Source organism: Myodes glareolus, chromosome 3 (assembly GCF_982192425.1).
Source record: "Myodes glareolus chromosome 3, mMyoGla1.1, whole genome shotgun sequence".
NCBI lineage: Eukaryota > Metazoa > Chordata > Mammalia > Rodentia > Cricetidae > Myodes > Myodes glareolus.
In genome coordinates, this window is record NC_142028.1 from 5,387,563 (window position 1) to 5,403,626 (window position 16,064).

At 43.9% G+C, this 16,064-nt stretch overlaps 1 protein-coding gene across 3 annotated transcripts in view; it reads right to left on the reverse strand.

Moving 5' to 3' along the window:
• The window catches only part of Mrps35 (mitochondrial ribosomal protein S35), a 38,198-nt gene that overhangs the window by 3,067 nt on the left and 19,067 nt on the right, over positions 1–16,064 (reverse strand). For all 3 annotated transcript variants that reach the window (XM_048432703.3, XM_048432704.3, XM_085687394.2), the window contains exons 6-7: positions 15,788–15,897; positions 14,592–14,661 (exon numbers count right to left, since the gene is read on the reverse strand). In XM_048432703.3, coding sequence (XP_048288660.3) covers positions 14,592–14,661; positions 15,788–15,897 — 180 coding nt within the window. The remainder of the gene's footprint in view (positions 1–14,591; positions 14,662–15,787; positions 15,898–16,064) is intronic.

A 16,064-nucleotide genomic window follows, 5' to 3' on the forward strand; every position in this document is an offset into this window, starting at 1 on the left:
TGTCCTGGGCACCCTTGTCTCTGTTTGTCTGTTCAACACCTTGAAGAGCAGGAGGAGGAGGGAGAGAAGAGGACAGACCCTGGACAACGGTCTACCTGATGTGAGTGCCCTAGACGGAAGCAGACACACATGACAGGCTCCACCCACACATGCCTGCACCCTTCCAAACAATTCTGAAGTAAGATTTCCTAATTTATGTACCTTAACAGGACCTCTGAATCATAATTTTCTTTTTAAAGATTTTTGCTTAACTTCAATGTCTTTTCAAAAATGTTTACTATCCCACCAATAAACTTTAAATATAGGAGTTAAGAAGAAAGGGCCAGGGTCAGGGGCCAGCTCAGTAGCTAACTGCATTTGCAAGCATGGGAACTCAAGTTCAAACTTCTAACACCATGTAAAAGCCAAGCATAGCTACCCAAGCCTTAACCCCAGTAGTGGAGGACAGGGACAGGAGCTCACTGGCCAGTCAGTCTGTCTAAACAGCAAGCTTCCTGTTCAGTGAGAATCCAAGTTTCAAGAAAGCAAGACTGATGTGGGATTCCTTTCTGTATATTATGTTTTATTACCTTTGGTTAATAAAGAAGCTGCTCTGGACTATGGCAGGGCAGAACAGAGTCAGGCTGGAAGAAATAGAGAAAGAGTAGGTGGAGTCAAGGTAGACACTGAAGGAAAAAGACACCGGGAACCTTTCTAGTAACTCACAGCCTCATGGTGGTACACAGATTAATAGAAATGGGTTAAAGATATAAGAGCTAGCTAGGAATGGGCCTAAGTCACTGGTCAAGCAGTGTTGTAATTAATATAGTTTCTGTGTGATTTTCTGGATCAGGGAGGCCAGGAAACTAACACGCAGACTCCGTTTACACAGGATAGAGCATAACGGACTAGGTCACGGGATAATGCCTTCCTCTGACTCAGAGGATGTGTGGGTGCATAGACCCGTGTGCACACACATGTACACGTGACAGTGGAAGGACAGCAATCCAGAGTGACTTCTGACACAGCATCTGCAGGTCATAACTCATATACATTCTCACAGACAAGAAGTTACTAAAAAGAAAATGGGAGAGAATCGGCTACAATTGCACTGGAGAGATGGTTCAGGGTTAAAAGAGCTTGCTACTTTAGAGGACCCATGTTCAATGGCCAGCACCTTATCAGCTAGCTCAAAAGCACCTGTAACTCCAGGGGATCCAATTCCTTCCTCCTGGTCTCCATGGGCACCTGCAATCATGTACACATGCATGCACACAGGCACCTTAAAACAAACAAAAACCAAACACTATGAAGGCAGGTGTGATGCCAAAGGCCTGCAGTCCAGCAGTGGAGAAGTTTGTACGCACGTCTAGGCTGGGCTGCTGAGTGAATCCGATCTCAAAAACACAAAATCAACAACCCACCGACCACTGTTACAGCCCTGCACCAGCACTGGGGTAGTCAGTTGTCTGAGCTTCTTTCTCGGACGCACTGCTGGAATGTACTGAATTTAAAGCATAAGTAGCATTCATATAAAATTCTACATATCTTACCACACAATCCCATACCACATAATACCATACCACACATATCACATACATCCCATACCACACAATCCCATACCACCTATATCACATAAAACCCACACCACATAATACCATAGTACCCATATCACATACATACCATACCACACAATACCATACCACCCATATCACATAAAACCCATACCTGTTGCACAAGTTCTACTTGGTCTTAATAATAAACACCAGGAGCCAAATATCAGCGTAAATGCTGAAAGATCAGAGAGATCAAGGAACCAGCCAGAGCCAACTCTTACCTTGCCAACTCCTCACTGAAAAAAAGGAGCTCCAGATACTGGTGTTCTCGTTACAATTTGAGGAAGGATTCAGGTAGTTCGCTTTATAAATTGAATTCTTTTGCTTTTTAGGGTATTTGTTGTCAATCTCAAAATTACCACAAGTTTTTTGCAAGGTTCACTTTCTGCTCATAAGTTGTCAATTTCATCATTAGTAAAAGGTCCTATGATTTCTACTGGGTCCATTTGGTGTGGGATTCCCCTCTGTATGCTGTGAATATGTTTTATTACCATTGGTTAATAAAGAAGCTACTTTGGCCGATGGCAGGGCAGAATAGAGCTACACAGGAAAACTAAACTGAAGGCAGGGAAAAAGAAAGTGGAGGCAAAGAGACGCCATGTAGCTGCTGAAGGAGAAGGACGCCGGAACCTTCCCAGTAAACCATGAACCCTGTGGTAAAATATAAAATAATAGAAATGGGTTAAGATGTAAGAGCTAGCTAGAAATACGCCTGAATCATTGGCTAAGCAGAGTTTTAATTAATATCGTTTCTGTGTGATTATTTGGGTATAGGCAGCTGGGGAATGTGAGAACATCTACTCCTGCTAACTGATGGAGTGTAGCAGAGGCAACAAGAGTCTGCTAAGGGTTCTCGGGCATGTTTAGGTATAAAATAGGGGCAAACATTGGCTGATACAGAACGGTTTAGAAGCCACCACGGAACCAGCTGCCTTTGTCCAGTCCTTCTGTCCAGGGGTAAAGAGCAAGCCACCTGCCCAGCTCTGTCCACCCAAGAGACTGCAGGAGCAAGAGAGGGCAAAACCCTCTCCCTAAGCTTATAAGCTGTCATGTACACAGTCAAGACCGTGCCCTAGGATTCAAAGTCCCCCCAAAAGCAATTGGCTTAAGGGATCACAATCCTACAACAACAAAGTCTCAATTTTCCTTTTAGAATCAACTCAGAGACCTTTTCCACATAAGTTTTTAATTTTTACTCTGTTTACTGATATAAAGTTCCATTCTAAGATAAGATCTTCCCTCTGCATTAGTACTCAGAGGTATCAGTAGGAGAACACTTACAGGGGAAAATAACCAAAATACAATCAAGCTTTGGATCCAAACGAGCCGTATGTGCATCCGTAATTTCTTTTTCACCAAAACCAATTCTCATTCAGTTTCAGCTGATAATTTCCTGGGACTATGTAAGTCCTTATCACCACCTAAGGCTTTGAACATTACTCAGTTCATCACTTTTCACCCCAACAGTGTGCCAGAGATGGGAAGTGTCTCCTAGCCATCTTTAGAAGTCAATAAGAATCTGCAATCGATCTCTCCTAATTTGCACCTTTTGGTGGCCATTTGAAATTTTTCTGTTGAGAATTCTCTGTTTAGTTCAATGCCCCATTTTTTAATTAGGTTATTTAGAATTTTAATATCTAGTTTCTTGAGTTCTTTATATTGTTTGGAGATCAGACTTTTGTCTGATGTGGGGTTGGTGAAGATCTTCTCCCATTCAGTTGGTTGCCTTTTTGTCTTAATGACTGTGTCCTTTGCTTTACAGAACCATATCAGTTTCAGGAAGTCCCATTTATTCATTGTTGCTCTTACTGTCTGTGCTACTGGGGTTATACGTAGGAAGTGGTCTCCTGTGCCAATGCATTGCAGGCTACTTCCCACTTTCTCTTCTATCAAATTTAGTGTGGTCAGATTTATATTGAGGTTCGGACTTGAGTTTTGTGAATGGTGTTAGATGTGGACCTACTTTCATTCTTCTACAGGTTGACATTCAGTTATGCAAGCACCATTTGCTAAAGATGCTTTCTTTCTTCCATTGTATAATTTAGCTTCTGTCAAATATCAGGTGTTCATAGGTGTGTGGATTAATATTCGGGTCTTCAATTCGATTCCATTGTCAACGTCTGTTTTTATGCCAATACCAAGCTCTTTTCATTATTGTATCTCTGTAACAGAGTTTGATGTCAGGGATGGTAATGCCTCCAGAAGTTCCTTTACTGTATAGGATTATTTTGGCTGTCCTGGGTTTTTTGTTTTTCCATATAAAGTTGATTAGCGTTCTCAAGGTCTGTGAAGAATTTTGTTGGGATTTTGATGGGGATTGCATTGAATCTAAAGATTGCCTTTGGTAGGATTGCTATTTTTTACTATGTTGATCCTACCAATCCAAGAGCTTGGGAGAGCTTTCCATTTTCTGGTATCCTCTTCAATTTCTTTCTTAAAGACTTAAAGTTCTTGTCAAATAGGTCTTTCAACTCCTTGGTTAGTGTTACCCCAAGATACTTTATGCTATTTGTGGCTACTGTAAAAGGTGATGTTTCTCTGATTTTCCTCTCAGCTTCTCTATCCTTTGTGTATAGGAGGGTTACTAATTTTTTTGAGTTGATCTTGTATCCTGCCATATCACTGAAGGTATTTATCAGCTGTAAGAATCCTCTGGTAGAGTTTTTGGGGTCACTTATATACAATATCATATCATCTGCAAATAACGAAAGTTTGACTTCTTCCTTTCCAATTTGAATTCCCTTGATCTTTTATGCTGTCTTATTGCTACTGCTAGAATTTAAGCACTGTTGAAGAAATATGGAGTAGACAGCCTTGTCTTGTTCCTGATTTTAGTAGAATCGCTTTGAGTTTCTCTCCATTTAATTTGATATTAGCTGTCGGCTTGCTGTATACTGCTTTTATTATATTTAGTTATGATCCTTGCATCCCTAATCTCTCCAATACCTTTATCATAAAAGAATGTTGAATTTTGTCAAAGGCCTTTTCAGCATCTAATGAGATGATCACATGGTATTTTTCTTTCAGTTTATTTATATGATGGATTACATTGATAGATTTTCGTATGTTGAACCAGCCCTTCATCTCTGGGATGAGGCCTACTTGGTTATTATGGATGACTTTCTTTGATGTGTTCTTGGATTTGGTGTGCCAGTATTTTATTGAGAATTTTTGCATCGATGTTCATGAGTGAGATTGGTCTGTAATTCTCTTTCTTGGTTGAGTCACTGTACTGTTTTGGTACCAGAGTAACTGTAGCTTCATAAAAAGAGTTTGGCAATGACCCTTCTGTTTCTATATGTGTGACACATTTTAGAGTATAGGTATTAGCTCTTTTTGGAAATTCTGATAGAATTCTGTACTAAAACCACCTGGCCCTGGGTTTTTTTTTTTGGTTCGGAGGTTTTTGATGACAGCTTCTATTTCTTCGCGACTTATAGGTCTATTTAAATTGTCACCTGGTCTGAATTTAATTTTGGTATATATCTATCTAAAAAATTGTCCATTTCTTTTACATTTTCCAATTTTGTGAAGTATAGGCTTTTGTAGTAAGGTCTAATGATTTTCTAAATTTCCACTGTGTCTGTTGTTATGTCTCCCTTTTCATTTCTGATTTTGTTAATTTGGGTGTTCTCTCTCCACCTTTTGATTAGTTTGTATAGGGGTTTGCCAATCTTGTTGATTTTCTCAAAGAACCACCTCTTTGTTTCACTGATTCTTTTAATTGTTTTCTGTGCTTCTATTTTGTTGATTTCAGCCCTCAGTTTGATTATTTCCAGTCTTCTACTCCTCCTGGGTGAGTCTGCTTCTCTTTTTTCTAGAGCTTTCAAGTGTGCTGTTAAGTCTCCAATGTGTGCTTTCTCCACTTTCTTTATGTGGCCACTTAGTGCTATGAACTTTCCTCTTAGCACTGCTTTCATAGTGTCCCATAGGTTTGGTATGTTGTGTCTTTGTTTTCGTTGAATTCAAAGAAGACTTTAATTTCTTTCCTTATTTCTTCCTTGACACAGGAGTGACTCAGTAGTTGACTGTTCAGTTTCCATGAATTTGTAGGCTATCTGGGGGTAGTATTGTTGTTAAATTCTAGCTTTACTCCATGGTGGTCCGATAAAACACAGGTGGTTACTCCAATTTTTTTTGTATCTGTGGATGTTTGCTTTGTTACTGAGTATGTGATCAATTTTCAAGGTTCCATGAGGTGCTGAGAAGGTATATTCTTTCCTGTTTGGGTGACATCCTATAGATGTCTGTTAAGTACATTTGATTTATTTTATCTGTTAGTTCTCTTATTTCTCTGTTAAGTTTCTGTCTGGCTGACCTGTCCATTGGCAAGAAAGGAGTGTTGAAATCTCCTACTATCAGTGTGTAGGGTTTGATGTGTGATTTGAGTTCTAGTAAAGTTTCTTTTACATATGTGGGTACTTTTATATTAGGGGCATAGATATTCAGGATTGAGACTTCATCTTGATGAGTTGTTCCTGTTATGAGTATAAAAGTGTCCTTCTCCATCTCTTCTGACTTAGTTTGAAATCAATTTTGTTAGATATTGGGATAGCCACATATGCTTGTTTCTCAGGTCTGTATGATTGGAAAACCTTTTCCCAACCCTTTATTCTGAGGCAGTGTCTGTCTTTGAGGTTGAAGTGTGTTTCTTGTAAACAGCAGAATGCTGGATCCTGTTTTGTATCCATTCTCTTAACCTGTGCCTTTTATAGGTGAATTGAGTCCACTGATATTAAGTAATATTAATGACCAATGGTTGTTAACTCCAGTTATTTTTTGGTGGTAGTGTTTGTGTGTTTCCTTTCTTTGAGATGTGCTGGTGGAGGGTTATCAGATGTCTGTGCTATTGTGGGTGTTGTCAGCTTCCTTGGGTTGAGGTTTTCCTTCTAGTACTTTCTGTAAGGCTGGGTTTGTGGATATGTATTGTTTAAATCTGTTTTTGTCATGGAATATCTTGTTTTCTCAATCAATGGTGAAAGAAAGCTTTGCTGGGTATAGTAGTCTGGGCTTGCATCCATGGTCTCTTAGTGTCTGAAGCACATCTATCTAAGACCTTCTGGCTTTCATGGTTTCCACTGAGAAGTCAGGTGTAATTCTGATAGGTTTACCTTTATATGTTATTTGACCTTTTTCCTTTGCAGCTATTAAAATTCTTTCTTTATTCTGTATATTTTGTGTTTTGATTATATGGCGAGGGGATATATATATATATGATCCATTCTATTGGGTATTCTGTAAGCTTCTTGTACCTCCATAAGGATTTCCTTCTTTAGGTTGGGGAAGTTTTCTTGTATAATTTTGTTGAAAATATTTTCTGTGCCTTTGAGCTGGAGTTCTCCTTTTTCTACTCCTACTATTCTTAGGTTTAGTCTTTTCATGGTGTCCCAGATTTCCTGGATGTTTTGTGTTAAGAATTTGTTGGATTTGATGTTTTCTTTGATCAATGAGTCTATTTCCTCTATAGTGTTTTCAGCATCTGAGATTCTTTCTTCTATCCTTTGTATTTTGTTGGTTGTACTTGTCTCTGTAGTTCCTGTTCGTTTACCCAGATTTTCCATATCCAACCTTCCCTCGGTTTGTGTTTTCTTTATTACCTCCATTTTGGTCTTCAAGTCTTGAACTGTTTCCTTTACCTGTTTGATTACTTTTTCTTGGTTTTCTTGGGTATCTTTGAGGGATTTATTAATTTCTTCTAACTTTTTGTCTTCTCTTCCATTTCTTTAAGGGAGTTTTTCACTTCCTGTTTAAAGGTCTCTATCATTTTCACAGGCTGTTGGAGGAATTCTTGTATTGGCGCCTGCCCATCTCTTCCTTCAAATGAGGCCAGCAGAGTCTTGGTGTCTTGGTCCAATCTTTGCTGTGGCTGACTGAGTACTTGGGAGTTTTTCTTGGTCTGCCCTCTCTTAGGTCCCCTCAGCACTGAAGCAGGCTGTGTTTGAGGATTCCAAGGACCTTACAGGCGAGAGGCGGGCTTGGGGGCAGGCTGGGTTGGGGGAAAGCCCAGCAGCAGGGACACTCCCAGCTGGTTGGCCAGAAAAGCTAGGGAATTGTGGAGTGGCCCGTATGTTCTGGCTCACTGGTAAGGTCCTGGAGAGTGGGGTATCTGGCTGTCCAGGCTTGTGGGTGCTGACTCAGATCCCCTCAGCACTGACGCAGGCTGTGTTGCAGGGTTCCAAGAATGTCGCAGGCAAAAAGGTAGGCTTGGGGGTAAGGTAGGATGGGGTTAAGAAAACCAGCAGCAGGAACACACCCTGCTGGATGGCCAGAAAAGCTTAGGGAATTGGGGGTGGGGGGCTGGATTCTGTCCCCCTGGGAAGGTCCCAGAGAGTGGGACTTCCGGCTGTCCGGCCATGTGGCCACAGACTGACTCACCACTCTGGCCCCTCCTATGGTCTGTTTTAATACGTTTTTCTAAAACTTGTATCTTAGCACTCAGATTAGCCAACTTTTTTAGTAGTACAACAAAAATGATAAAACTGATAGTCTACAATTGACATTACATAAATCCCATCTAAATTAGTTATCCCCTCATGTAATTGTTCCATTTTCACACCATCCAGTGTATTATCATACAGAGACCTAACTCTCTCTATTGTAATAGTGTTTCCCAATTTTTAATGTGGGAAAAACTCTCTGTTTTAACTGACTCCCCCTTTAAGACTCCCCACTTGTCTCACCAAACCTGCTGACAGTGACGCTGACATGTGAGGCGCATCCCACCTGAGAGGAGAACACAGGCGGTGTACAGTCTGGCGGAAACAGCAGAGTGGCAGCCCAGGGAGCGAGGGTCTAGGGGAAGCTCGCGACCCACGGGAGAGAGGGAGCCTGAAAAACGCACACGGGGTTGTGCAGAAGAAGCACGTGTGGCAAGAGCCACCTGACGGCGGCGGTTTAGGTGGGTGAAGTCCTGTGGTGTTTGAAGCCCAGGTGCTCTTGAAGTTTGGGTGGTAGCTGGGGCTGCTGCAGAGCAGCTCCAACAGGAAAATCCCGAGCTCACTCTGACGCTTGGAGAAAAAAGAAAAAACAAACCCAGCTGGTGGGCGGTGACTCCAGCGGGAGCCCCTGCAGGTGCCAGAGGCTGCGAGACCACAGGTAAGCAGTTTCTTCACAAATTTGTGCTCTAATGTTGGGCACCAATTGTTGTATGAATTCTAATTGGTCTTGATAATAAAAGCCTGGAGTCAGCCATCAGGATAAATGCTGAAAGACAGAGAGACAAAAGAGCCAGCCACAGCCAACTCTTACCTTGTTAACTCCTCAGCCAAAAAAGGGCCAAACTCCTGTCTCCTCCCTCCTTATAGTCCTCTCTCCACTCAGCTTGTACAGAGCTCCAGACCTCAATGGTTAGCTAGTGTGGCTAGCTCTGCCCTCAGATCTTCAGGCAAGCTTTGTTAGAGCACCAACAAAATATCACCAATCATACCACTCCATACCATAGCACACCACACTAGTCATATCACATCATAAATCCCACAGTACACCACACTAGCCGCACCACATGAATTCCTCGGGGTGATCAAGAATCCCACTATAAGCTAAACTTCATCCCCAGTGGCTGGAGAGGTGGCTCATTCAAGTTAAAAGCACTTTAACTGCCCTGCAGAGGACCCAAGTTTGTTTCCCAAAAAATCACATGGCAGTTCACAACTCTGCGTAATTCCAGTTCTAGGGGACCTGATACCCTCTCCTGACCTCCATGGACACCATGCACGCATGTGGTGCTCATACATAGATGCAGGCAAACACTCATGCACATAAAATAAAATAATTTTAAAAAAAGTAAAATTGGTGATTTAGGCAGAGCTAGGGCACATTATAGACACTTATTTTAATGCCTTATCCATTTATATTCAATGTAACATCTGTGTATAACACACACACACACACACACACACACACACACACAAAACCTACCTCCTTTTTTCTCCCTGCCTGACCACAACCTCAGAAGCAGCAACTTTCCATTCCATGTGACCCTATTTACCTTCCCAAGTGGCTCCATCATCCACTTACTAATTCACTCAATAAATTTTACGAGCTTCTGCTGCGCCAGGCACTGTGTTATCCTGGAGCCTCGTCCAATGGGAGGCCTGATGGTGAGCAGAGAGGACCAGAACCCCAGCAGGGAGAGGGACTCATACCAGGCAGGGCAGAGCAGCATGGCCGCGGCCATGGCTACCAGGAGACTCGCTCCACACCGTGCGCTGTTTCAGGGTTCACCACTGTTAACTCACTGACCTCTCACACAGCACTGTGAGTTACAACTATTATCATCATCTGTTTTACAGACCAGGAAACTCAAGCCCAGAGCAATTAAATATTTCCCCCAAAACCACAATGGGCCTCTGTGGTGGAACAGCATGTTCTAAGGAACACAGAGACCTGGTGGGAAAAATCTCAGACCACAAGGATAACTTGACTTGAACCTAATATCTGTCTCCTTTGTAAGCACAAATCCAACACAGAGAACATGCTATCTAGTGAACGCAAGGTCAGCACACTCTGCAGTAACAGAAGTAGCTGCTGCCTACACACAGATCTGCACCTCCTGCTGCTGTGTTCACAATTCTCTGTGACGAGGACATGAATCACAGTAATACTCCACTATTGATATTACAAGGACACTGTGGTCCTACACGAGGGAAAACAGTTTAACCATTAAGAAAACCTCAGCTGTCAAGGTGGCTCAGTAGGTCAAGGTCTTTGCTGCCAAGTCAAGTCTGATGACCTGAGTTCAATCCCTGGGTCCATGTGAAAGGAAAGAACTGACTCCTACAGGTTATCCTTTGACTTCTACGGGGCACACGGATGGCCACATGTGCGCCCCTCCTCTCAAACACACACAAAGTAAACATTGTAATTTATAGCTATAAAACAGGGAATTTGAAAAAACTTCTTAAGAGATAAGAAGTAAAAAAATATTAAAAATCCTATCAATTAGTTCAGCTGCCAAGGCTAAATTTTAACTGTGTGCACCAGACACTGTACTAGATGCTGGGAAACAGGGGCGAAACTATCCTCGCCCACTGTAGCTGGACCTTTCTGTCAGGACAGCAGCTCCCCAGTAACGACATGGAGATTTACCATTAGTTACAAAAGCTCGGCCAGAGCGTAGGCTTGTCACTAACAAGCTCTTACAACTCACCAACCCATTTCTAATAATCTCCACACTGCCACATGGCTCGTGGCTTTACTTGTCCTCCAGCATGTCGTCCTCCTCCTTCCCAGCATCCTCTGTGTCTGGATGTCTCCCCTCTTCCTCCTGCCTAGCTAAGGGCCATTTAGCTTTCTTTACAATATTCCCAGTGCCCACACTGCTGACAAGGATACACTACAGAGTTAGACTTGACATGAGGCCACAGGAAACCTATCATGAAGGGGCACGAGACAAAGACAAAATGGAAGGCAACGGCAGGACCAGTCAGGAGGCTGCGGCAGCGGTTCAGGTGAAGGACAAGAAGACCCATGGGGGCAGCAGCAGCAGAAATGAAGGAGGGAAAAACAGCTCAACAGAAGAGGAAAGACCTAGCAGTGCACTAGACACAGGAAGAAGAGAGGAGATTAACTCTCAAATGGTATTTCAGCTCTTGGAGGGAAAGAAAAGCAGGGCTTAGCTCAGTGAGCAGTGGCGGAAAGACCTTGCCTCTAAGCAACACTGATGCTTCCACCTGATGTCCAAACTCCTGTCTGACAAAATCTCCATCCTCCTGCCCACACTTCTGACCATGCTCTCAGCCCTGACACTCGTCAAGTACAAAAGCTCTCTTCGGAGAGGCTAGCCTTCTAACCGGTTTCCTTATTCAATTATGTGATAATGAACAGCCAGGGTTGCCATCAAAGGGCTGCAGAGCCTCTGAATCTGTGCTACGGAGTCAGAAGCTGCAGGACCGCACAGGTGAGGCTGACACGGACTCAGCTGGCAGCGGGTTATGGGCACAGGTGACAGACTCTGCGGAGACGGGCAAGGAGCAGCGCACGCCAGGTCGTATTTCAGCTCTGATTACTGAGGATGCTGGGAGTCAAAGAACAAACTCAGCTGCAGTTCAGGGCTGGGTTCCTCTGCTCTAGGTCTAAATTTCTCAGCCTAAAAAACAAGCAGTTGTAATAAAACAGCTTCTAGCCCTGTCTTTCAGGTCAGCACCAGTGTAAAGGGTGGCCCATATTAAATGTTCTGTGCTAAAACAGAAACAAAAAATTCTGCTTTGAAACACTTTCAAAACAGGGAACTGTTCCTCTGCCACTTCCTGGGTTACAGGGCTTACTAGAAACAGTGGGGGTTGATGGTGGGAGGGACAAGGGGAGGGGAAGAAGGAGAGGTCTTGGGTATTAAGACCACATACCCCCACACACACTTTTTTTGGTTTTTCAAGACAGGGTTTCTCTGTAGTTTGGGACCTGCCCTGGAACTAGCTCTTGTAGACAAGGCTGGTCTCGAACTCACAGAGATCCACCTGCCTCTGTCTCCGAGTGCTGGGATTAAAGGCGTGCGCCACTGACCACGGAGCTACATCCCCTTTTCTAACCAACAGTGGAACTGGTTGGGAAGATGTTGATGGTGAGACCAACACCTAGGAGAGTAAGCAACAGCTGAGCACCAGGCCTGGCATCAGACCTGGCTCTGCTCTCAGAAACGGCATGAAAGCACCCCAGCCTCTAGGGCTTTTGTCACAGGATCAACTTCCCATTGGATTTTCATTCCAAGTCAAGGGATGCACTGGGGCCAAAGTAATCAACAGGTCTGCAGAGACGCCAGCCCTAAGAGAGGAAGGACGGCAGGAACTGGACCAGTCCAGACCTCCTTTGTCGGCATGCCTCTAGTTCAACGCAGACTTCCCTCTTCCTGCAAGTATTTACAGTAAGGTCCCCTTTCCAGTGAACTCTCTGATGAGGATAAAGCACTCTAACTTAGGGGTGGGGTTGTAGTTCAGGTAGCAGAAGGGCTGCGCTTGCTCCCAACACTCACACAAACACCAGCTTACAGACACCATGATTTTTAAAGTTAGTGGTGTTTTGGCAATAGACCGTCGTGACGCCTGGTGACGAAAGAGCCTGGCAGCAGAGCACTTGCCTAGCTTTCTGGAAGCCCACGCTCAATGCCCAGTGTTAAAACACAGCCTGTATAGTAAGGTGAGATCAAACAAGACCCACGTTCAACCTGTTTCAAAGGAGCCTTCGCAGCAGCTCAGGGTCAGCTCCCGGCCTCCAGGCCTCCCCTGGCCCTGCGCTGACACTCAGCCTTCCTCCCCGTGTGGAGAGCTAACACACATCACACTGTTCAGGGGAACAGCAGGTTCTGCAGTCAGTCAGCGAGCAGTTCAGATCGCATGTTCTAGCTTAACTTCAGGGTACAGAACTCTGTCAAGTTAAATGTAGGCTGCTCACAGGAATTCGTAATAAAGGGACTTGAAATTCTAGGAAAAAAAATTTTCAATTTAGTATTTTTAACTAATTATTACAGTTACTGAGAGTTCATAATTTGCCAGATATTACAAAAAATTCTCTCCATTTAGGAGGAAAGCTAGTGCCCATGGAGGAAGTCACAGGACCAAGGCTAGACCCCAAGTCTGCATGGCTGCACATGCTTAAAGCTGAATCCACAGCACTTCAGACTGAAACACCAACACAAGGCCAGCGTGTCTGAGAACACTGAGTCCAGCAATTATCTCTCTCATCACCGCCAGCACTCAAAGAATGTTCTGTGAAGCAACGGCCTCCAGCCCCGAAGCCATGCTTTGTGATGTCTCCACTGACAGAAGATGACTGGGCACCACTATTGCTAACTTGTCTGACTGTACACAGCAAACATCCTGATCCTAAAGTCTAGATGAGCACATTCCAGAAGCAGTCTCCAAAGAACTCTAAAAAGCCGAGGGATGTCTGCGCACCAAGAGTCCAGAGGCCAGGCTACTGAGAACACAGCCCTGGACTGGACAGGGGCTCTAAACGCTGGATCAAATACCAGGTGGCAACATCAGCTTCAAGTATGAATTCAATTCAGTAAAACCTTCCCAGAGCCCGGCACAGCTCCACAGCGCCTCAGCATGGCTTCCCTGATGCGGCCTGTCAGGAAGGACTAAGTGTCAATTTTAATATTGGAATTCTTTAATTACAGCTGTTTAAGACAGTTATACACGGCTAGGTACTCTGGCACCAAAGCACTTAGTATGAAAGATGAAAGGCTTCTTGCATGAGTCCAGAGTACAGCCTTGCTGATCGTATGTCACAGAACCACAGGAAGAAGCCGGCATGTCAACTTTCACTGGATTTATGGGCGCCTGTCATTTCCTCTGGCGAATTCACTTCACAAGCAGCTGGCAGAGTAAGTGACTCTAAACTGGCCGGCTTTGTTGTTTGTTATTAACTCTTTCAACAGCAGCTATGGACCTGCAGCTAACTCAAACATGTTCTCGGTTCAAAGGGAACTTAATTATCTCAAGCCAACGGCAGTTCTCCATCAATTGACAGGAAAGACATTAACTGCTACCATAATGATATTCCCAAAGCTAGGATATAAGCACAGAGGAATCACGGCAGAGAATCCTGCAGGAGGAAAGAGCCAGAGGCTGTGATTTGTTACCAATCTTGCAACAAAGCTTTGTTTCCCTTCCACTTGCCACTCACTCCTGTTAAACCTGACCACGGTCAGCAGCAATGAAAATGTAATGAGCAGTCTGGAAACGGTGGCTTGGACTCATCCATCATCCCCGAGGGCTGCCACTAACAAGCCGGGAGATGCCCCTCCCCTGGTCCCCACTCAGAAGCCACCACACCTCTCATTCAGCGAACTGATGGCTTTTCTCCCACTGCGTCCACTCTGCTCATCTCTAAGAGCAGCGCATGACGGCACAGGCCTGTAACACCAGCACCAAGGAGCCCGAGGCAGGAACACCGTCCCGAGACTTCACACACATTTCCTACACACCTGCAGTACGGCACACATGTCCTTGTCACACATATGTATGCATGTGCGTGTGCATGCACACACACACTTACCCAAGACTCGTGATACAGGACAGTGAGGAGATACAGCGCGTAGTCATAGTTCTGTCTCTTCAGAGGGCATCTTTAAGGAGGGAAGAGGTCAAAGTTTTAGCATACAGATAATTCACAAGACATTCTAAAGTCGATAGGTAGAATTCTTTGAATTTTATCTGCCTGAGAATATTCAGGATGGCTGGACTTGGTGACACACCTGGGAGGGAGAGGCAGGTTGATCTCTGTGATTTTGAGTCATCCTGATCTACAGAGAGAGAGAGTGCTAGGCTAGTCAGGATGACATAGTGAGACACTGTCTTCAGAGAGAGAGACTATTCAGGATATTAAATATTATCGTTATTTCTATCTGGGCTCTCATCATTACTGGGGTTATTTGAACATCGTTAGGTTTAAGCTACTTTAAATACGGTACGCCTAAGAAGTTCTCTTTACCATCTCGGAGCTCAGAGCCAGGGAACAGCACCTGATCTAACGAGTCCAGAGCAGGACAGACAAGGCTGGGGAGACAGATCTGCTGCGAAGAGCATCGGCTGCTCGTGCCTGGGGAGACAGATCTGCTGCGAAGAGCATCGGCTGCTCGTGCCTGGGGAGACAGATCTGCTGCGAAGAGCATCGGCTGCTCATGCCTGGGGAGACAGATCTGCTGTGAAGAGCATCGGCTGCTCGTGCCGAGGACCCGAGTTCAGGTCCCAACACTCAGATGGCAGTTCACAAAGCCATCTGTAATTTTAGTTCCAGGGGATCTGATGTTCTCTTCTGGCCTCCATGGCCACTGCATACATGCAGACAAACATTCATATAAATAAAATAGAAATAAATCTTTAAAAAAAAAAAGCAGATGCTGATTCTTTCAAAAATGAGCTGTACTACATGTCTATTGCTGCTAACATTCCAATATTAAGTAAAGCTTCCTATGAGAATGGCATGTGGCACTTTTAGGACAATAGGACAGAAAGATTAACAACGGTTCCAACCTCTTTAAAGTATAAAATAAAAGCCTCATGTGGCTTCTTTAAAAGTCTTTTAACTTTACATAGCTGCCAGCTTAAACCAAATAACTAGATAAACGACAGATACTATCATCAATAGAAAAAGGAGCATTATCAGATGGTGTAAATGTACACACAACTGCACACAGAGGCGCAAGTGCGCGCACACACACACAGAACGCTAGGCTGCGAGGCTCTACCCACCTGTCTGTGGTGATAGTGAGCACGTCAGTGGTCTTGCAATACCGCTCTCCTACAAGTTTTATAAGTTTCTTCTTTGCATGGTTGTCTAAATTCAAACTGGAAAGTTTAACCTTAAAAATACAAGAAAAGAATATGTAAAAAAAAACATATAATTTGCTTAATGAAGAAAGGCAGCACTGCCATTTAAATCAACATTAAGCTCAAAAAAAACAAAACTTGCCCAACTTCTCTGTATGCAGCTAGCAGCCAGCAAAGCACAGAACCCAGCGTTACTCTC